The 23,772-nt window shown below is 38.7% G+C and overlaps 1 protein-coding gene across 1 annotated transcript in view; it reads left to right on the top strand.

Annotated features, from left to right (window-relative positions):
• grm6a (glutamate receptor, metabotropic 6a) overlaps positions 1-23,772 on the top strand; it is a 58,651-nt gene that overhangs the window by 28,190 nt on the left and 6,689 nt on the right. Inside the window, exons 5-11 of the mRNA XM_056265277.1 lie at positions 3,357-3,511; positions 4,898-5,038; positions 5,227-5,427; positions 8,086-8,225; positions 10,368-10,991; positions 14,315-14,626; positions 23,192-23,437. Of these exons, the coding sequence (XP_056121252.1) occupies positions 3,357-3,511; positions 4,898-5,038; positions 5,227-5,427; positions 8,086-8,225; positions 10,368-10,991; positions 14,315-14,626; positions 23,192-23,434 (1,816 nt within the window). The 3' untranslated portion in view covers positions 23,435-23,437. The remainder of the gene's footprint in view (positions 1-3,356; positions 3,512-4,897; positions 5,039-5,226; positions 5,428-8,085; positions 8,226-10,367; positions 10,992-14,314; positions 14,627-23,191; positions 23,438-23,772) is intronic.

Below are 23,772 nucleotides of genomic sequence, written 5' to 3' on the forward strand. Positions count from 1 at the left end.
TAGAATCTGGATATTTTGTCTCTAACAGGTGCATAATGAAAGTCTAACAGGGGCTTTTTCCATACTTTTTTAAATGATTCTGTCTGGAACAAACTGTTCGTTCCATCTGTCGCTGTGCAGCAGACTAATGTTGTCACGGATTTGATAATGGTTGACTGGTAACAAGGGCACATGTGGATTATTTGATATGATTGAACTAACTTTTAGTATTTGTGACATTTAGGGGAGATTTGTAAAATAAACCAAATACTAAACGTGCGTGCAATTAGAGAAAACGCCCTTTGATGTACTGATGTATGAGACACTTTGCTTTTGATATGCAATGCATCACACATGCTCCTGTATGCATGTAAATGGAGTTGGCTGCTGATCAACAAACCAGAAAAGGGAACAATAGCCACAGTTTTAGGCCAGAAACATGCATGATTAGCCAACGCATTGCAAGTGCATGGTCCTGATATATGATGCATGTTACTGTACAGTAACACATCTCAGTAGGGGGTGATAGAGTTTCCTTTAAATGTCAGGGAATTTAATTTAATAATCAGAGAATGTGCCATTAAATGTGTTTTCGTGATTATCAGTCTGTTGAGACTGTAATGGCAACAGTTCACCTGAAAAAAATACTGTAGAATACAGCTTTGTATTGCCCGCTTTAACACTGTGAATGCAACGTGTACTTGCATTGTGTTATGACTCATTTCTGAAATGCATGCTAATGTGAAACCAAAATTGCATTCATATAGACATTATGTATAGCTGTAGGTCTATACAAATATATTGAAGTTCTTAAAAATAAAAAATCAGAAATACAGATTGATGTAATTATAGAACCTTTTTAATTTCCTCAAATAATGTTTATTCTATTCTTGTAACCTCTTATTCTTGTTGTTATTCTTTAGTTCCTTTGAGAAATAATCTATTTATTGGTTCTTTAAAGAACCCAGACACACCAATACCAATAATGAAACATCAAGAACTTGTTAATTTACAAAGAACCATATTATCAACTTAAAGGGATAGTTCACCCAAAAATGAATTCTCATCATTGATTCTCCCTCATGTCGTTCCAAACCTGTATGATTTTCTTTTTTTTCTGTGGAACGTAAAATGTATTTTGAAGAATGTTGCTAACCAAACTGTTTTGGTTCCCATTGACTTCTACTGTATATGTTCAAATAAATACAATGGAAGTCAATAGGAACCAAAACAGTTTGGTAAGCAACATACTTCAAAGTATTTTCTTTTATGTTCCTCAGCAGAAAGAAAGTCATAAAGGTCTGGATGTAAATGATGAGAGAATTCTTATTTTTGGGTGGACTATCCCTTTCGGACATCTATACAAAAAATGTTCTTGATTAATGCTTCAGATTCAGAACATCTGTCACGGGTCCTGTGCAGCAGAGACGAAACAGGATCTATGTGCAGCAGTCTTTATTTTAAGCAAAATCAAACTAACAGATATACCCAGGACACTTAGAATTATATAACACGGGACAGAACAACTGCGCTTACAGTGACGTCGACAGACAACTAGACAGGATTAAACTCAGACTTAAATACACAGGCAAACAAGAGGAACTAATGAGACTGATTAATAAGACACACCTGAACACAGTCAGTAACCATAGAAACAAACAGAGAGAACGAAGGAGAACTGAAGTAATTAATAAATTAGAAGACTGAGAAACTCAAAATTGAACAGAACTCAAAACGTGACAACGTCATTGAAGAACTGTTATTTTTGCATTCAACATCTCTACTGTGTTAATGTACATATATTCTGTTGTTACACTGGTTCTCAAATAACAAGGGAAGACAGAATATTTCTTCATTTTAAATGATGATTGGAAATCTGAAGTGTGACGTGTATCCGCTGTGATTTTATGTACTCTTTGGGCATCTCAGGAGTGTCACCCTTCACCCATGAAGTGCTAAAGCTGCCTAGGAAATGTCACCTTAGAAGGTGCTATAGTGTCAAATCCAGCTGTCTGTATCATTTTATCTCTGAGCTTAGATGACCTTTTCATATATGACAAGAGTGGATACAGTATTCAAGATATTGCACTCCTCCTGGCATAATGTCATTTAGCTTTTTCCATGTTTGAACTTGCAAATTCAGAAGTACCAAACAAACTCACCCAGTGGAGACAATACTTTGGTATTATCGTCAGCACTCACAAGTGACGGTACGCTGTGATTGGGTTTCTTAGTCTCTAATCTATATGGCTTGTTGCTGATACTTTTTGACAGGGTTATGAGGTAGAGAACATCTATGCAGAGGAAGCTCCCCCTCATTAAAGCACTCCTGTGAACACGAGCTGTCGCTCGCACTGCGTGAATTGTCAACCACGTCTTCAAATGCATAACTGAATAGCTTAATTCATAATAACTTGGTTCCACTCTAACTAACAATTTGAGATATTTGAATTTCATGAAGGTCTTTTGATTTAGAGAGACTTTTATATATTTATACGTTATATTAATATTTGCTTATGCAAATGCTTAATGTATGCATATGCTTATGTAGGTGTACTTTAATACAATACTGGAGAACGTCCAGTCTTTTTTCTCCCTACGTTTATTCCACATTTACAGACTAATTACATGTGTGCAAATGTAATAATTTAGGAATTGGCCATTGGCAGTTGAGATGTTTAAGGGATGCTGTCAATCTCATTGACAAAAAATATTCAGATTTTAATTAATCTGAATTTGGTCATGTTCCGGTTATGTAAGTGTCACACAAAAAAAATTGCATCAGCTCCAGTTTGGATCCAGCCTTCATATGGCACCAACACTTGCAAAGGCTCCAAATGATGGCAACTTTGGATCAACATAAACTGCAAAATATTAACTGCTTAACTGAATACCTGACGTTAACTAACCACATATCATGTATTATTAATACAAAAATCTTCTGTGAAGCTGCTTTGAAGCCATATGTATTGTTAAATGTGCTATACAAATAAACTTGATTTGAATTGAAAAAAAAACATACATACATAAACATGAATAAATAAATCTAAATAAATTACTAAATATTAATAAAAAAATAATATAGATTAATTATGCAATAATTAATTTTTTTTGTTACATTTTAATTTTGTGTTATATAAACACATAATTCAGAATATTCATTAGTGTATGTTCAAACAAAGGTAATTCTGAGTAATGTTAGACATTTTAATTTGACAACACATATTGAAAAGACAAAACACAAAAGAACACTCATGTACATAACAGAAGTGCAATGGGTTGTTAACGGTGTTTCAAGTTGATGTTCTCCACATTTTCACTATATTTTGTCAATAATTTTCAGTATAAACAGTCTAATTGTGCTCTTGCTTGTCCAGGCAGGTCCTGGAGGCTGCGAGGAAGTCCAATTTGACTGGTCATTTTAAATTTGTGGGATCAGACAGCTGGGGTGCCAAGAGCTCTCCGATCTTGGACCAGGAGGAAGTGGCTGAGGGTGCCGTCACCATTCTGCCCAAGAGAGCATCTATTGATGGTTTGAAATATTATATGCATATTTTAAGTCGCCATAAAGTAAATGCATGTTACTTAACGATAATTTGTGCTTCTATTATTTTTATTTTTATAAGAAAATTGCTCTTCCTTTGATATGCTCACTTGATGTATGCGATGTATTCAATGCAATATGCATTGCTCACTTTTCACAATCGAATTAAATACTGATAAAGTATAAAATCAATCCTGTCCTACATTCCTTTCTAGTTCAATAACTATTTCACTCAGAATTGTCACAATATGGTAGTAAAGTTGGTTGCAACTTCTATATCTGCCATGTACACTACCATTCAAAACAATGGGCTCAGTAAGATTTTTATTAAAGAAATTAATACTTTTATTCAGCAAGGATGCATTAACTTGATCAAAGGTGACAGTACAGACATTTATAATGTTACCAAAGCCATTGTCACCACAATGGCTTTCACATCACCATTGTTCAATATTACAGAAATATAACTTATTAAGTTTTGAAAATGTTCTAAAGCTAAAATATGCCTGTGCTGTATATAAGATCCTGCATGGACTTGCCCCACACCCACTGAGTGAATACATTACATTAAAAAAACAGGGAGAGGGAAGAAGTGTTACCAGGGCTTCCATCAGGGGTGATTGTGTGGTGCCTTACAGGCGTACAACATTTGGAAAATATGTGTTGTCAATTAAGGGGTCAGAGATTTGGAACAAATTACCGGTTGTTATTAGAGAATGTCCGACGTACCCCAGTTTTAAGAACCAACTTAAACAATGGCTCAAGACACATCAAAACTGTGACCATTAACTAAATTTTGTGCAAATCGAGGTATATGGATAAGATCACTGTAGTATTGTTTAAGTATTTGTATGTATACCAAACCAGATCCAGCACTTTATTGTAATTTTTAGTATTTTAGCATAATTGCAATGTACTTAAAGTACATAGAATAGCACTTTATTGTATATGTGTATGTGTAACCTGTCTGAAAACAGTGGTGTCTCTTGTAATATGTTATTTGAATATTATGGTGTCCTTTAAACTGTGTAGCATCATACTTAAATTTAAATGTTAGCCTTGTTATTTGATATTGTGATGACCTGACGGGGGACTGCAGATGTAAAGTAGCCCTGGGGCTAATTCTGGCATATTTACATTGCTGAAAAGCTAAGATGTTCATTAATAAGCATTGTCCCTTTAAAAAAAAAAAAAAAAAAAAAAAAAAAAGTTTTCCATTTCAAATAAATTCTGTTAATAAGAGACTTCTTTCAAAAACATTAAAAAATCATCCCCCAACTTTTGAACGGTAGTGTATCTTACAATTGTACTTAATTCTACTCGACTTAATTCTACTACAAACATAAAATTGGTCATTTTTCTGCTTTTCGCCAGGGTTTGACCAGTACTTCATCACTCGATCCCTGGAGAACAATCGCAGGAATATCTGGTTCGCTGAATTCTGGGAGGACGACTTTAGGTGCAAACTGACACGTCCAGGTATCAAGATCGACCCAGAAAAGAAGAAATGCACAGGTGAGAGCTCCTGATAGCCGTTTGCAAGTTAACTGATGTTTGGAGCAATGACAGGTGACCTTAAAATGTCTTGGTCTTACTTATTAAAAGGTCTTCTCTCTTGCTTATCGTTCACCTACTCTTTTCATTCAACACTTTGCTGTCTCGCTGTGTTCATTTCAACTTTTCTCTCTCTCTCTGTCTTTCAGGAGAAGAACGGATCACTCGTGATTCTCATTACGAGCAAGAGGGCAAGGTTCAGTTTGTAATTGATGCAGTGTATGCCATGGCTCATGCTTTGCACAACATGCACCAGGATCTGTGTATGGGAGCCACAGGTGTTTGTGATAAAATGGACCCAGTGGAGGGACGTTTGCTGCTTAGCTACATCCGCGCCGTCAACTTCAATGGTGAGTTGACACACTTGATCAGAATCACTGAAGACGAGACCTGACTGGCATCAGACGATGCCAAAAGATGTTCAAAGGTCCAAACTAAACCCCATAGAGAGCTTTAGTTTTGCCTCGTAGGCTCATTTGGATTGAGCACAAGTGTGCTATTGACATGGGTCCGCCCTGGGATATTTGGAAACTTTACCCACAAATTAAAATTCTGTTATCATGTCCTCATTGCTATGCTGTTTCAAATCTGTATACAGTAACTTTAGTTATTGTGGAGAAAATTTCTTTGTTGTATGCCTCATTCGTAAGTCATTTTGTTTAAAAATGTCTGCTAAATGAATAAATGTTAATGTAAAAGTTGAACTTTTCGGTAACACTTTACAATAAGGTTCATTAGTTAACATTAGTTAATGTATATTAACTAACATGAACTAACCCTGAGGAATACATTTGTTACTGTATTTGTTCATCTTTGTTAACGTTAGTTAATAAAAATACAGCTGTTCATTGTTTGTTCATGTTAGTTCACAGTGCATTAACTAATGTTAACAAGATTTTAATAAAGTATTAGTAAATGTTTAAATTAACATTAACAAAGATTAATAAATGCTGTATAAGAGCAGTTCATTATTAGTTCATGCTAACTAATGTAGTTAACTAATTTTAACTAATGAACCTTATTGTAAAGTGTTACCAACTTTTCTATATAATCACAGTGTAGGGTAAGAGCACTTTCAAGCTCAAAAATGTATTGTGCTGTATAAGAAGTTTAAACTGCTATTTGCAAAAAATCACAGAAAGTTTGTGGTTGCTAACATTCAGATATTTGATCAAAAATACGGTAAAAACAGTTATATTGGGAAATTCTATAATATTTTAATTCTAAAAAGTCTTCTATTTGAATATATTTTGAAATGTAATTAATTCCGGTGATGGCTAAGCTGAATTTTCAGCATCATTACTGCAGTCTTCAGTGTCTTCAGAAATCATTCTAATATGCCGATTTACTTCTTATGAAACATTTTTTATCATCAATGCTAAAAAAAGTTGCTGCCTAATATTTTTTTACAACAACATTTATTTGAAATAGAAATATTTTGCAACATTATGCATTTACTGTCACTTTTGATACATTTATTGTCTCATTTAATGCTGAATAAAAGTATTAATTTCTTTAAAAAAACAACAACCTTTGAATGGTAGTGTATATATATCCTTACAGACAACATACAAATATGAGCTCTTTTAATTATTTAATAAAAAAAAGCATTTTGTCTACAATTCATGGGTGCATGTTATTCCAAAGAAATTATTTTTCTTAATTGATTGTTCCACTTCTAAAATGACATTTATTTTCTATTGATTTAACCAAGGCAGTGCAGTTAATATATATATATATTATAAACTGGCAAATATATTAACCAGTAATACACTTTTCACGATCCAATCAAATCCTGAAAGATGAAATCAAGCCCCGCCCTACATTATTATATGCAGAATATTCAGTTTAATTTTGCAATATGTCACAATATTGAAGATAAATGTGTTGCGAATGACTGTTCTTGTTGCGATTAAATTCAGAATGTGCTTAGTGCTTCACAGTACCCGTGTGGCCTCGTAGTTCATTATAGTTTGAAAACAGAAGAACCGTCTCTTTAAAAATGGCAAAGTTCTGCCAAAGTAAATCTAACTTTGCTCTGGTGTTGTGAAGCTGTCCATGAAAGAATTCCCATTAAATCACTTTCTCAAGAGTGACTGTCATCTTGCAAACATTTGGTTGGGAGCTCGCCTGCAGGGAATCGGCTGAACAAGCAATATGCATTATTGTGAAGGAGAAAATCAGTCCTTTTTTCTTCGCCAGAATTTCAAATGATGCTGTCTTCCGCCAATACAGGAAAGGACAAACAAGCAAAAGACAAATCCTCATCCCTCCAGGGCTAACTGAAGCAGGTTATGAGTGGTTTAATGATGTGTTCTTGCTTAGTTGGAGGAAGGGATCTAATGACTGAACTAAATACACATATTCAGGTTGACAAAGACGGACTCAAAGCACTCACAATCAGAGCTGAATGTTTGTCCATAGTGCATTCAGAGTTTACCGTTGAAATATAATCATGGACTAAAAAAAGATATTGCTGCATGTAATATGCAGCAGGATAAAGTATGCATGAATGGAGCATCTACCGTATATGACAGATGGTTGTAGAGCGAAGTGAAGATGTTTAGTCTCAGTGGATAAGGAGTGACAGGAAGAACGTCTCTTTATTATATATCTAGCCGTGATCACGCTCATCCTCTCAGCTATAATTTACTATCACCTCTGTAATGTATTTCTTTAAAGACCCAATAAAATCAGAATAGTATTTTTTGGCTTTTAGTCAATGTTTATTAGCTTTGAGATCATCTTCTTCAAGGCTGACAAAAGTAACAATTTGCGTTTAAAATTGGCAATATTTCTCTTTTAGGAAACAGATCAAGATTATCAGCTTGCATAATAAAATGAGATGAGCCCATTGTCATTCCCCAACTTGCTATATTTAATAAAGATGCGAAAGACGGAATGGAAGCAAAACAATCAAATAAAATTTATTTTTGGAAAATAATGACATTTATGATGTTTCTTGTTGTATGATAACATTATATGAACGTTTCTTTTTTGATTATCAGGTAGCGCCGGCACTGCCGTTCTGTTTAATGAAAACGGTGATGCTCCTGGACGCTATGACATCTTTCAGTACCAGATGACCAACACATCTAGTCCAGGATACAGAGTCATCGGCCAGTGGACCAATAACCTGCGACTCAACGTAAATTGACTCCAATTTCTGATTAATTATATTGGCAAATAGTTAGTTCAGCCAAAAATGAAAATTCTGTCATCATTTACTCATCCTCACAATGTTCCAAACCTGTAAGACTTTCATTCATCTTTGTAACACAAATCAATATATATTTTAATGAAAAGGATCATAAAACTAATCCACATGAATTGAGCAGTTTAGTCAAAATTTTCTGAAGAGACTTGATCGCTTTATATGATGAACAGATTGAATTTAGTCTTTTATTCGTATATAAACATTGATCAGCGAACATAAACCGAACCTGCTTTTGACATAACAAGAATGAACCTCATTGGTTCTTGCAGAAGCTCAAACGTGCTGCGTAACACAAGAATGAACCTCATTGGTTCTTGCAGAAGCTCAAACGTGCTGCGCAACACGAGAATGAACCTCATTGGTTCTTGCTGAAGCTCAAACGTGCTGCGTAACACGAGAATGAACCTCATTGGCTCTTGCTGAAGCTCAAACGTGCTGCGTAACACGAGAATGAACCTCATTGGTTCTTGCTGAAGCTCAAACGTGCTGCGTAACACGAGAATGAACCTCATTGGTTCTTGCTGAAGCTCAAACGTGCTGCGTAACACGAGAATGAACCTCATTGGCTCTTGCTGAAGCTCAAACGTGCTGCGTAACACGAGAATGAACCTCATTGGCTCTTACTGAAGCTCAAACATGCTGCGTAACACGAGAATGAACCTCATTGGTTCTTGCTGAAGCTCAAACGTGCTGCGTAACACGAGAATGAACCTCATTGGCTCTTGCTGAAGCTCAAACGTGCTGCGTAACACGAGAATGAACCTCATTGGTTCTTGCTGAAGCTCAAACGTGCTGCGTAACACGAGAATGAACCTCATTGGCTCTTGCTGAAGCTCAAACATGCTGCGTAACACGAGAATGAACCTCATTGGTTCTTGCTGAAGCTCAAACGTGCTGCGTAACACGAGAATGAACCTCATTGGCTCTTGCTGAAGCTCAAACGTGCTGCGTAACACGAGAATGAACCTCATTGGTTCTCACTGAAGCTCAAACGTGCTGCGTAACACGAGAATGAACCTCATTGGTTCTTACTGAAGCTCAAACGTGCTGCGTAACACGAGAATGAACCTCATTGGTTCTTGCTGAAGCTCAAACGTGCTGCGTAACACGAGAATGAACCTCATTGGTTCTTGCAGAAGCTCAAACGTGCTGCGTAACACGAGAATGAACCTCATTGGTTCTTACTGAAGCTCAAACGTGCTGCGTAACACGAGAATGAACCTCATTGGTTCTTGCAGAAGCTCAAACGTGCTGCGTAACACGAGAATGAACCTCATTGGTTCTTGCTGAAGCTCAAACGTGCTGCGTAACACGAGAATGAACCTCATTGGCTCTTGCTGAAGCTCAAACGTGCTGCGTAACACGAGAATGAACCTCATTGGTTCTCACTGAAGCTCAAACGTGCTGCGTAACACGAGAATGAACCTCATTGGTTCTTACTGAAGCTCAAACGTGCTGCGTAACACGAGAATGAACCTCATTGGTTCTTGCTGAAGCTCAAACGTGCTGCGTAACACGAGAATGAACCTCATTGGTTCTTGCAGAAGCTCAAACGTGCTGCGTAACACGAGAATGAACCTCATTGGTTCTTACTGAAGCTCAAACGTGCTGCGTAACACGAGAATGAACCTCATTGGTTCTTGCAGAAGCTCAAACGTGCTGCGTAACACGAGAATGAACCTCATTGGTTCTTGCTGAAGCTCAAACGTGCTGCGTAACACGAGAATGAACCTCATTGATTCTCACACACGTGTCCCTTTAGAAAATTTGGACTAAACCGCTCAATCCATAGTTTTACGATCTCTTTATGAACTTTTTGAAGCGTAAAAGTGGTAGTTGCGTAGCTGTCAACGGAGGGACAGAAAGCTCTCAGATTTCATTAAAAATATCTTCATTTGTGTTCCGAAGATAAACGAAAGTCTTGAAGGTTTGGAACGACACGAGGATGAGTAAATGATGACAGAATTAAAACGTTTGGGTGAACTAACCCTTTAACAGTTAGTTGACCTATTTAGGTTCAACAGATGAACATTTTTTTTTCTAGTTTAATTCTCAGTAAATGTATTTCATCAGGTAGAAGAGATGCAGTGGACTGGTGGAAACCGTCAAATTCCGGACTCTGTTTGCAGTTTTCCGTGCCAATCGGGTGAGAGGAAGAAGATGGTGAAGGGTGTCCCGTGCTGTTGGCACTGTGAGCTCTGTGACGGGTATTACTTCCAAGCTGACGAGTTCAACTGCGAGATGTGCCCTTTCGACATGCGGCCGACCCTCAACCGCACGGCCTGCCGGCCAACTCCCATCATCAAGCTGGAGTGGCATTCTCCCTGGGCCGTTATCCCTCTGTTCCTGGCCATTCTTGGCATCCTGGCCACCCTGTCCGTCATCATCACCTTCATCCGCTTCAACGACACCCCCATCGTGAGGGCCGCGGGCCGCGAGCTCAGCTACGTGCTCCTGACCGGGATCTTCCTCATCTACTTCATCACCTTCCTCATGATCGCTGAGCCGGGAACGGTGGTGTGTGCTTTCCGCAGGCTTCTGCTGGGTCTGGGCATGAGCATTACGTACTCCGCCATGCTCACAAAGACCAACCGGATCTACCGGATCTTCGAGCAGGGCAAGAAGTCCGTCACGCCTCCAAAATTCATCAGCCCCACTTCACAACTTATGATAACCTTCATTCTGATCTCAGTACAGGTAAGCGTGGTAAATCAGAGCTTGAAGCAATTTACTGTAGTGATCATTTTATTGTTTTGCTTCCTGCAGGGTGCAACCCATGTTCTTTATTAAGTCCCAAATCTCATGGAATTGGTTACTGTGTTAGACTGTTTTTAAATCACTATAGTATTTACTCTACTGTTCAAAAGTTTGGGGTTAGTAAGATTTTTAAAAAAGTTTTTATTTAATAAAAAATACAGGGAAACGGTTTTATCCTGACATATTATTACAATTTAAAATAACTTTTTTATTTGGATATATTTTAAAATGTGATTTATTCCTGTGATGCAAAGCTGAACTTTCAGCATCATTACTGTGTCACATGATCCTTCAGAAATCATTCTAATTGGTTGCTCTGGATTTCTGTCTTTTTTTCTTCTTACAATGTACATATTTTCTTTCCTGTGGAATAAACCCATGAACCTTTTAATAGACCCTGCATATTAAGTTTGCACAGAAGAGGTATTTAACACAAAATAACACACATCACCTTTAACTTTTAACTTCATGCATTTATTAAAATCTGTAGCATCGGCGAGGACAAATGATTGAATTAAGGAATTATTCATTTAATTAGTAAAGAAAATTCTTCTTCACATTATCCAGAATTCTGTCGAGAGGCACCATAGGAAGTCCTTATCTTACTGAAACGTGCATGAACCTTTCTGTCTCACCCTAGCCAAACATGGGTTCATGAGTGACACAGAGCCACTGGTTATGGTAACTAAAGCCCCTATACTCTTGTTCCACTCTCAATATGTCACTGTGGATGAATTTTGAGGTTTAGTCAATAGCAGTTTCCCAGCCAAGCAGATTCTCCTGTGTTTGGACACTCTGCCGAAGCTGATAAGCTGCCTGCAGACCTCATCATGTTGAGTGCTCTGGCTTCATTCTGCTTGTGCTAGCAAACGTGCCAAAAGCAACAGATTCAACATCAGTAAAGGCGGAAAAAATGCTTGAGTGATTTACAGGTGACAAGAAAGCTCCTCCTTAGTCGATACACATCGTGTCTGCTGATAAACACCTCTCCTCCGATTAAAAACTGCTGATTGGAACTTTTACAAAAGAATATTTTAAGCGCTTTTGTGGTTCAAGCTTAGCCCCAGAATTATGCGCATGACTCACTGGCAACTGCGTGGGGGAGACGAGATTAACAGGACGTTAGCGGGAGAATGATTGACAGCAGGACGTTTCTCAGCACCTCCTCCAGCACATGTTGGCAGATGTGTCACCGATGCCGAGTTGAGAACGGAACTCCGCCGAGCGATTCTGACAGCAACATCTGTCTCCGCGACAACACGCCGGCTGCCCGGCTGCTGTTCTGTTCTCCTCCCAGCCGTGGAAGTTTCTGGGAAAGTTTTGAGCCTTACCTGATGAGCACCCTCACTCAGGATCAGTCACTTCCTAGTCGGCATGTTCTTGTTGAGAACAGGTGCAGAGGACGCTCTCTAAATCACGCCTCTAACAGCTGCTCTCATCCGGTGACCCTCCGCACTTACATGGTGAATGACTTTGCTACATTATGATTATGGTAATCATACGTCCCCTTTAGCCATCCTTAGAAAATCCTTGTTTATATTTGCTGTTCAAAATGTAAAATAGTAACTTCCTAGCTGAAAGGGAACCTTCTCAGCACTTTAGCTGATGTTGTGGAAAGGTTCTCAAAGTTATACTTCCAGTAACGTATATAAAAAATGATCTGGTTTTTAATAATGTTCTCAAAAAGTTAACTCAAAAACATTATTTATACATCATTCAACTTTTTTTTAGCAGATATTTTTAGTTTAGAAATGTTACTACTTTAGAACTACTTTCAGATAACATTCAAAAGTAACATTCCTACTATGTCTGAAGAATGCATGATCCCTTCACATTCGCATAATCAAGAAAATAACTTTTTTAGAAATAAAGTTTTCATAACCTAATATGAACGTTATGTTCTTAGAACACATATTTTGTTTGCAAGGTTATGTGCTAGATATTGCACATTATTGTTTTAAAAAACATTATTTCTTCACACAGTGTCTGATTTCAATTTCATCGTTTATTTGCAGTTCCTTCTCAAATTGCAGGGTTCCTTCTCTTCTCTCGCAGACTTCAGCAAATTGGCGAAGTTTTAGAGACTTTAAGAAACATGAGTATTTAAGTCTCCATTTGCTGTCTATTTAATCTAATTTGAGTCAAGAAAAAAAAAGATAGATTTCAAAGAGGTTTTATTGTGATTTTTCTTTTCTATGGACAGTCCTAACCTGAAATAATAGGGATGTTGTTGACCCAGTAACATGTTTACTAATATATATTTATATTTATACTACATTGCACCCAATATGACATGGAAATAAAGTTAATCATTTTTCATAATTTACTGAAGTAATTTACTCACAATGGGTGCATAGTACATAAACAAAAAGGTCTAAATGTACACTAGCGTTCAAACGTTTATGATTTTTGAAAGATTTTTGATAGAAGTCTCTTATGCTACAGTAAAATGAGCTGTGAAATATTATTACAATTTAAAGTGACTGTTTTCTTTTTGAATATTTAAAAAAAATGTAATTTATAGTAGAATTTTCAGCATCATAACTTCAGTCTTCAGTGTCACATGATCCTTCAGAAATCATTCTAATCTAATATGCTGATTTGAGGCTCAAGAAATATTTCTTATTATTATCAATGCTGAAAACAGTTGTGTTGCTTAATATTCTTATGAAAACCATGACAATTTTTCAGGATTCTTGATGAATAGAAAGTTTTATCAGAAACTGATTTTTTTTAGTAATATATATGTCTTTACTGTCACTTTTGATCACTTTAATGCATATTTGCTAAATAAAATTATTAATGTCTGACCCCAAACTTTTGAACAGTACAATGTGTAGTTGTTTTCTGAATACATTATGGTCAAAATACACAAACCTTGAATTGTTCCCCTTTTTAATTCAGAATTAAAAACATTACATTTTAAATGCTACATTTCAGCTGAACTAGACATAGCCCCTTTTTTTCATTTCAGAAATCTAGGCACGTTATTATTAGGCGAGGAGAGGATCTTATAGTTTCTTTTGTGTCTGTAAAAAAGCACTTCAAAACCCATCATTAAGAGCAATCAGGCTGATAGGTGGGCTATTTTAACCAGTAATCTTGTGCGAAGTCGTGTCTGCTGAAGACTGGCTAAAACGCATCCCTTTTTACACTATATTCTACATCAATCTAACAGCAGCTCTTGACAAATGAGTCTGACCTTCTGACTGACTCAGTCTCGCCGTTAATGATAAGCTTTTACTTCCTCCCGTCTCTTGCAGGTTGTGGGTGTTTTCGTCTGGTTTGGCGTGATGCCGCCACACACCACCGTGGACTACGAGGAGCAGCGGCCACCCAATCCTGAGTTGGCACGTGGCGTCCTGAAGTGTGACATGTCTGATCTGTCGCTCATCTGCTGCCTGAGCTACAGTATCGTGCTGATGGTCACATGCACTGTCTATGCGGTCAAGAGCAGAGGCGTGCCTGAGACTTTCAACGAAGCTAAACCCATCGGCTTCACCATGTATACCACCTGCATCGTCTGGCTGGCGTTTGTGCCTATTTTCTTTGGCACAGCACAGTCCACTGAGAAGGTGAGACGTGCGTTATAATGTGATTGATTATTAATGTTGTTAAACAAATGGTTCACCCAAAAATGCAAATAATTTACTCAACATCATGTCATGCCAATCCTGTATGATTTTCTTTTTTGCGTGGAACACACAAGGAGATATTTGCAAGACTGTTCATCCAAAGTGCACTACTGTTCAAAAGTTTGGGGTCAGCTTTTTTTAATAGCCTACTTTTTTTCAGCAAGGATGCATTAAATTGATTAGAAGTAACAGTAAAAACATTTTTAATGTTAAAAAGAATTATATTTCAAGTAAATGCTGTTCTTTTTATTTATCAAATATATCACTGTTTCCACAAAAATATGAATCAACATTTCAACATTAAAGGCACACTATGCAGGAATTCCGTTTTTGTCAAACAGCGACCCCTAGAGTCGCTGTGGAGTACTTGTATTTAACGTTACTGTCGTAAATGCCACTCACGCAAGCGTCTGCCATAGACTGGTTTCTGCACTCACGGCCTGATACCCCTTTGATACCCCTTTGAAGCTGTTATATTAAGGTACAGATCTTGCATAGTGTGCCTTTAAATAAGAGATCTAGCGCTAAAATGAGTTTTTGAACTCAACCTGAGCGCTCGTGCCCGCTGCTATCAGTGTCATGGATACACTTAGGGCCCTATTTTAACGATCTGAAACGCAAGTGTCAAAGCGCAAAGCGCAAGTAACTTTTTGGGCGGATCCCGGCGCTGTTGCTATTTTCCCAGCGGGAGAAATGCCTCTTGCGCCTGGCGCAAATCTAAAAGGGGTTGGTCTGAAGTAGCTTCATTATTCATAGGTGTGGTTTGGGCGTAACGTGAAATAAACCAATCAGAGCGTCATCTCACATTCCCTTTAAGAGCAGGCGTGCTTGTTCTAAAGCGGATTCCTATTATAACGACGGATTTGCCAGGCGCGCGCCAGGAGCGGTTCACAGCCGAGGAGAGCAACGTTCTCGTCAGGGCCGTAAAACACAGAGAAGTGACATTGGGGATGGAGAAACCCACCCAAATTAACTTCTGTTAAAGGAGCTGTATGTAAGAAATTTATTTCAATTAATCATAAAATGGCCCTGATATGTCACTAGACATTAAGAAATCATGTTCACTACAAATACTTATATCACTGACAACAGTAGTCCGGCCAGGATATTGTCATTTAAAAAGTGAAGTTGCAGCCCTCAACTGATGTTGATGTTGTCATGTTGTGTTTTGGTCTGATGCGCCGCCCTCCACCTATCTACCAATCACGAAGTCAGTAGTGTTGCGGCGTCCGGGTTGCCAGCTATGCTCTAGTTACCACAACTGCAGCTACAAACGTGTCGGATAAATTCCTGCTGGATCCTGCAGCCTATCTGGCAACCTCGAGTCAGGGAGGAGGGGGAGGGGATACACCGCTCTACAGTAATTTGAAAGTGATTGCAGTACCAGTTTTGGCCACAATCTTACATACAGCTCCTTTAAACAGGCGTATGATAATTTGGGTAAATGTGTAAGGTACTATCTATCTATCTATCTATCTATCTATCTATCTATCTATCTATCTATCTAACTATCTATCTATCGTAATAATGTATGATTTGCAAAAATGAAAACTGCTGCTTAAGCCCTATTCGCACGGGATTAGTATTATCTGGGGACCTCGTGTGATTTAAAAATTACCCCGCCACATCTTCGTGTGGCGCATTCGCACGGGATAACCGAAGCCTGTGATTTTACTCGAATTTACTGACTTATCTCCCGGATATGACGTCAATAGGCTTGGAAATTTCTTTTCGTTATAGGTCTAGCTGTATGATATATTATGACATAAACAGAATAAAGTTCCTTACCGCATGCTGCTATACATGTCATTCATCTCCATCTAATCATTCGTTTTGTTTTTGCTCCTCTGATGATTTTCAGCTTTCACTTTCTTCAAATTGTGTAGTTGCGATATGACCCAGCACCCAAAATACTATCAAAACACTCCAAACCAGCCTCCATTCTTCGCGAAAGATGGATAAAAAGGCGCACATGAAGCAAAAACCTTGAAAAAATTATACACGATCCGGCCAAATCACAGAGATGCCGATTCGCGCGGGACTAATATTATCACAGGACCTCTGTGTTCGGCGAAATATAGTAGGTAATTTGCGGGGGAATTTTTACTTTACAAATTACAGACATGGCCGATTTGCACGGGATTAAGATCACAGACAAACTCCGCAATTATTACAAATTACTATATGTCACCAGATAATACTAATCCCGTGCGAATAGGGCTAAGATGAGAGAATCAAAGTGTATGCGCGTTGTGCACACGCTACATTGATTATGGTCAAGCATGCGCCCTTAAAATAGCATAATGAACAACGCGCAACGCGCCACTGACTTTAGACTAGGTTTTTTCTGGTCAGTGGCGCAATTGTTTTATAGAACAGCAAAATAGCATGAGGGAAAGTTTGCGCCGGAACACGCCTCCTCTTTGCGCTGAACCGCCCCGGGGAGCGCAAGTGTATTTCTTAGTTAACCGACGTGTGTCTGTGGAGGGAAAAGTCCGCTTTGCGCGGGTTCAAAATAGGAATGATACATGCGTCAGTGTACAAAGTCATTTGCGTCGGGTGCAAGATAGGGCCCATAGTGTCTCTTGTGGCGGCGCGCGCGCAGTCTTCACTCGGACGCGCTCTTCAATCTATCTCCGTTGCCGAGACTATAAATTCCGGTGAAATCAGAAAATAAAATGCACACAAACTTAGAAAGATTTACTTACTAGTCCATCAACAAGATCACCAGGTCAGCATCACTGTTGCATCCAGTGCTGCTTTTTAGCTCGCGCCAACGAGTGAAAGCCAGACAGAGTGAAAGCCAGACAGAGTGGGACTCTTGTCCGGTTCCTCACGCGGTCAGATTCTCTTTTCCTTTTCCTAGTCTCTTCCGACCGCGTTTTCTTTGCTTTTTCCATTGTCGAGTATCACGTCTGAAATGCGCGCAAGTGTCTTCATGCTTCAAATGTTGTTGTTGATGTGTGTGACATCATAGCTGCCAACTCTCACGCAGTGGCCGTGAGACACCCGCATTTGATTGGTTTCACACGCTCACACGCCACACTCCCGATTTCTCACGCTGAAGTGTCAACCCGGGCGGTCAAATGCCTGGAAGATGAGTTTATCTATATATCTACCTGTTGAGCCACTCGTGATCGACTAGTTATACCGCAAATTCGTTAAAAATCTCCCGTTATCTAGAGCGAGCGTGCATGCGAGACAGAGATTGTGCTCCAAACCGCGTAGAGCGAGCGAGAGACCTTGCGCGAGCGAGACGGCCCCCCCCGTCAACAAATCTCACTCGTCTCTACCACCCCCCCCCCCCCCCCCCCCCCCCCCCCCGTCAACAAATCTCACTCGTCTCTACCCCCCCCCCCCCCCAAAACTCAAAAGTTGGCAGGTATGTGACATAGTTGCCGTAAATCATGTCGTCATTCTCGCGAGATTTGTCGGGGGCGCTACTCTCAAACTTGCATTGCTGGTTTTTCCAGCGGCGTCCCCACAAGCTTTACTACCAGGATGATTCGCCCTACTATGAGTTTGTTTACCACCGAAATGACTTTGAAGCTGTTATATTAAGGTACAATTCTTGCATAGTATGCCTTTAATAATCAGAAATGTTTCTTGAGCAGCAAATCAGCATATTAGAATGATTTCTGAAGGATCATGTGACACTTAAGACTGGAGTAATGAAGCTGAAAATTCAGCTTCGCATCACTGGAATTTTTAATAGTATATTTAAATAGACAACATTTTAAATTGTAATAATGTTTCACAATATTACTGATTTTACTGTATTTTTGCATAAGCAGTTAAGCATTAGAAGCTTTTTAAAAATCGTACCGACCCCAAACTTTTGAATGGTAATGTATAAAGTGACAAAATGCACTATAAAAGTGGTTCGACTGACTTGTACTCTATATTCCACATCTTCTGAAATCATATGTAATCTTTTATTGAGGAACAAACTGAAATTTAAATGGTGCTTCTTCACCACAATGTTCAAATCTTATTAGCATATGCACATATTCAAATGTCACTGACGTGTAACCGAACACGATACGCAAGTTTGAACGTGAAGTGGAAATGAGACCTTTGGGATGGTTTGAGGTTAAATTTGACCTCATTCTCCATGTCCTGACGAAAAAGCCTCATCAGAAGTGGATTCCAGTGGTGTTTTAGGAGAGGAGTAATCCTCCACTTTCCCTTTTTTTTCTGGTTGAATATACCGTTTTATGCATGAATTTGTCATATCATGAAAACAAATTCTTTTGCAAATGCTGTTTTACATGGAAGTGTTTTTCGTCATTACCTGGTGGTGTTGCTAGTTGCTTTTTTGTTACTGTTCTATCGTAAACTGTAAGGCTTTTCTTATACATTCGCAATGGGACAGAGAGTAAATGCTACACATGAAATATTCAGATGTCGTCTTTTCCATCTTCAAAACACAATATATAGAAATGCAACACCATCTCTCTTTGAAACAACTTCCAGTATTTACACCACAGTTCTGCTCCAATCCAGCAACAAAAGAGCAGAGCTTAGTTGCCGTTTAAGTCCTTAAGTAGAAAATTATGTGAAATGAAGTCATTTCAATATGAAGGCATTGAAGTAAGCAACAACCTGCCAGGCTCACGATAACAAGTCCAAGTTGAATTGCTCACAGTTTCTCTTTTGAAGAGGCCTTTGATATGGCAGACATGGAAAGGGATGAGATGAGAAAAAACAACATTTCATTTCTCCCCTTTATCTCTCAAAGACACACCATGACACAGAGACAAAGACTCTTCCGCCCACCAATGAGGTTCCGGGGGTTTGACTGTGGGAGGAGGTTGATAACGGGAGTCTTTGGGAGCCTGAAAGACAATGTCTACCCATCTTAATAAAGCCAGAAGCCTCGTCAGCGGGAATTAGGAATTAGAGCATTAGTTATTGCTGCATAGATTAAACGACCCAGGTAGCTTCCCACTGACATGCCGTTTAATGCGCCGCGCTAATACTATACGTGTCATTTCCTGGTGAGCACTCTTGGGTGGGCAGGTGCTCTTTTATTTGCCTTTGGCAGCCACATGTGATGAACATTGTGAATGTTTATATTGATGCATTGCCATGGCCTGTCCAAAGGAGGATTTTATTACTCAAAGGTATAGCGTTTTCATGAAGGCGTTAGATGTTTTATTTAAGCATCACATTTGATGTTTCTTCTGTTAATTTTAGAAAAACAAATGATAGAGTATATAGAGCGATACAATTAATACACCATTCGTAAGTTTGGGGTCAGCAAGATTTTTGAATACATTAATACTTGTATTCAGCAAGGATGCTGAAATTAATCGAAAGTGACAGTATAATGTAAAAGATTTCAAATAGATTTATAACTTTCTATTCATCAAAGAATGCTGGGAAAAAAGTGTCAAGGTTTCCACACAAATATGAAGTAGTGTTTTTAACATGATAATAATAAGAAATGTTTCTTGAGCACCAAATTCAACTTTGCTTAAGGAATAAATTACATATATTAAAATAGAAATGTAATAATATTTCATGGTATTAATGTTTTTACTGTATTTTTGATCAAATAAATGCAGCCTTGGTGAGCAGAAGAGACTTCTTTCAAAAACATTAAAGTCGGCATGAAACGGAAGTTGAGATTGTCATTTTTTCCTTGTTGTGACGTACACTCACCTAAAGGATTATTAGGAACACCTGTTCAATTTCTCATTAATGCAATTATCTAATCAACCAATCACATGGCAGTTGCTTCAATGCATTTAGGGGTGTGGTCCTGGTCAAGACAATCTCCTGAACTCCAAACTGAATGTCAGAATGGGAAAGAAAGGTGATTTAAGCAATTTTGAGCGTGGCATGGTTGTTGGTGCCAGACGGGCCGGTCTGAGTATTTCACAATCTGCTCAGTTACTGGGATTTTCACGCACAACCATTTCTAGGGTTTACAAAGAATGGTGTGAAAAGGGAAAAACATCCAGTATGCGCCAGTCCTGTGGGCGAAAATGCCTTGTTGATGCTAGAGGTCAGAGGAGAATGGGCCGACTGATTCAAGCTGATAGAAGAGCAACTTTGACTGAAATAACCACTCGTTACAACCGAGGTATGCAGCAAAGCATTTGTGAAGCCACAACACGCACAACCTTGAGGCGGATGGGCTACAACAGCAGAAGACCCCACCGGGTACCACTCATCTCCACTACAAATAGGAAAAAGAGGCTACAATTTGCAAGAGCTCACCAAAATTGGACAGTTGAAGACTGGAAAAATGTTGCCTGGTCTGATGAGTTTCGATTTCTGTTGAGACATTCAGATGGTTGAGTCAGAATTTGGCGTAAACAGAATGAGAACATGGATCCATCATGCCTTGTTACCACTGTGCAGGCTGGTGGTGGTGGTGTAATGGTGTGGGGGATGTTTTCTTGGCACACTTTAGGCCCCTTAGTGCCAATTGGGCATCGTTTAAATGTCACGGCCTACCTGAGCATTGTTTCTGACCATGTCCATCCCTTTATGGCCACCATGTACCCATCCTCTGATGGCTACTTCCAGCAGGATAATGCACCATGTCACAAAGCTCGAATCATTTCAAATTGGTTTCTTGAACATGACAATGAGTTCACTGTACTAAAATGGCCCCCACAGTCACCAGATCTCAACCCAATTGAGCATCTTTGGGTGTTACGGGAGCTTCGTGCCCTGGATGTGCATCCCACAAATCTCCATCAACTGCAAGATGCTATCCTATCAATATGGGTCAACATTTCTAAAGAATGCTTTCTGCACCTTGTTGAATCAATGCCACGTAGAATTAAGGCAGTTCTGAAGGTGAAAGGGGGTCAAACACAGTATTAGTATGGTGTTCCTAATAATCCTTTAGGTGAGTGTATATCCGAGTGAAGCGGCTTCTGAAATTAGAAAAAAAATGTAGGGCGGGGCTTGATTTCATCCTTCGGGAATTAATTGGATCGTTGGAGGTTGGGCGTTGCAAACAAAATGGAGGCAGATTTGAATGCCAGTTTACATTCAGTTGTGGAGGATTTTTCTCCACCACCCTCTCCACCGTTACCCTCCCTTGAAGGATTTTTTATTGAGGAGCCCGGCGACGAGAACGAGGACGAGCAGCTAAATTTTCAGGCAGGAATCAGCCCATATTTATACGAGCAGGTTCTCTGAGAGGCAGTGCACCGATAGCCGCACCCTTTCGCCATGGCACGTGACCGAAAGAGAAGAGAGGTCGTTTCGAGGGGGGAGGGAAGGGTAATGTATTTGATAAAGATTATAAAGGGTACATGAATTTAAAAAATAATAATGAAGTGCACAGATATTTATAATAAACACTACAATATTACATATAAAAAGAAGATTTGTCAAATTTGATTTCATGGCGACTTTAAGAAAACAGACCCCAAATTTTTGAATGGTAGTGTATAATAAATATTTTAATTAATAATTATAATAATTAAGTAATTTGTTTCTAATTGTATTTTTATAATTATGGTAAAATTAATTATTTCTTTGTCTTTAAAATGTGTAAAAAAACAAAAACATTATTTAACTTAAAAAGTATATAATTTGGACTTGGAAGAAGCTGATGAGAAATGTTTGAGTTCATATTTGTAATGGTCTCGGTCTGTTTTGGTTTCGTTTTCATTCTGTTACCTGTGCTGCTTTTCCTGAGTTTCGTTTGCTAGTTAGTTTTTTTATGGTTTCTTATTGGATTACGTTCACCTGTTGTTCATTTAGTTATCTCTTTATTTATACCCTTTCCTCTGTTCATTGTTCCGTGTCGTCTTAGTTTTACTTGGTTGTTGTTTATAGCTTTCCTGTGTTCTCCTGTGTTCCTTGAATAGCGATTAAAGGCTTATTCTAGTAATTCTCCTGCGTTGTGGGATCTGTGCAACCAAGCGTGACAATATTGAAATTACTTTTGAATTTTGCAAATTAGCTTAGCTAGTCTTAGCATTGTTGAGATCTCTTCTGAAGCTCTGAGATTACTAGAATCTTTTTGTCAGAAAAAAATCAAGAAGAAAAAGGAGACAAAACTCTCCATTTCCTCTCCATTTAGTCTTATGTCTAAAGGGAGAGTTCACCCAAAATTTCTTTCATCATTTACTCACCCTCATGCCATCCTCAATGTATATGACTTTCTTTCTTCAGAAACCATATTTTTAATGAAAATAATCCATCTCTGTGAGTCCATATAATGGCTGCGAACTCGGTTGACGCTTGAACACACCGATCGTGACAGTAATCCATACTACCCCAGTGGATGAATCAATGTCTGTTTGAATGAATCGTTTGTGTTTATCTGAAGAAAGAAAGTCATATACATCGGGGATGGCATGAGGATGAGTAAATGATGAGAGAATTTTCATTTTTTCAGTGAACTATTCATTTAAAGTGATCTCGGTTGAGATCTTGTCTTTCTTTTATAATAGGGTCTATCAAAAGTGATATATAACTCTGTCCTGTGATCTATAACTCTTGGCGTTCCATTTCCTGTGTTTGATCCAGATGTTCATCCAGACGACGACGCTGACCGTGTCCATGAGTCTGAGTGCCTCCGTGTCTCTGGGGATGCTCTACATACCGAAAGTCTACGTCATCATCTTCCACCCGGAGCAGAACGTGCAGAAGCGCAAGCGCAGCTTCAAGGCCGTGGTGCAAGCCGCCACCATGTCCTCACGCCTCTCGCAGAAATCCATCAATGACAAGCAGAACGGAGAGACCAAGATCGAGCCAGACAGGTCACAGTAGCAGGTAACAGCCTCTCTCAGACTAGGAAAAGTGCATGGAGTCTGTTCTGAGTCTCCCGAGATGCCATTAAAGCCTGGAAGAATGACACAAATAAATCAACCTGTCGAAATGACATAAAATCACTCTTTTAAAAATAAAGGCTCCAATTAGAAGCAAAAAGGTCATACGACTGACGCCTTCGGAGCAAGGCTTTTATGGTAACACTTTACAGTAAGGTCTCATTTGTTAACATTAGTTAATGTATTACCTTACATGAACTAACAATGAGCAATACATTTGTTATAGTATTTACAAATCTTTGATAATGTTAGTTAATAAAAATCCAGCCGGTCATTGAT

The sequence above is a fragment of the Rhinichthys klamathensis genome, unplaced genomic scaffold, assembly GCF_029890125.1.
Source record: "Rhinichthys klamathensis goyatoka isolate OS25496 unplaced genomic scaffold, OSU_Roscu_1.1 h1tg000231l_1, whole genome shotgun sequence".
Classification (NCBI taxonomy): Eukaryota; Metazoa; Chordata; class Actinopteri; order Cypriniformes; family Leuciscidae; genus Rhinichthys; species Rhinichthys klamathensis.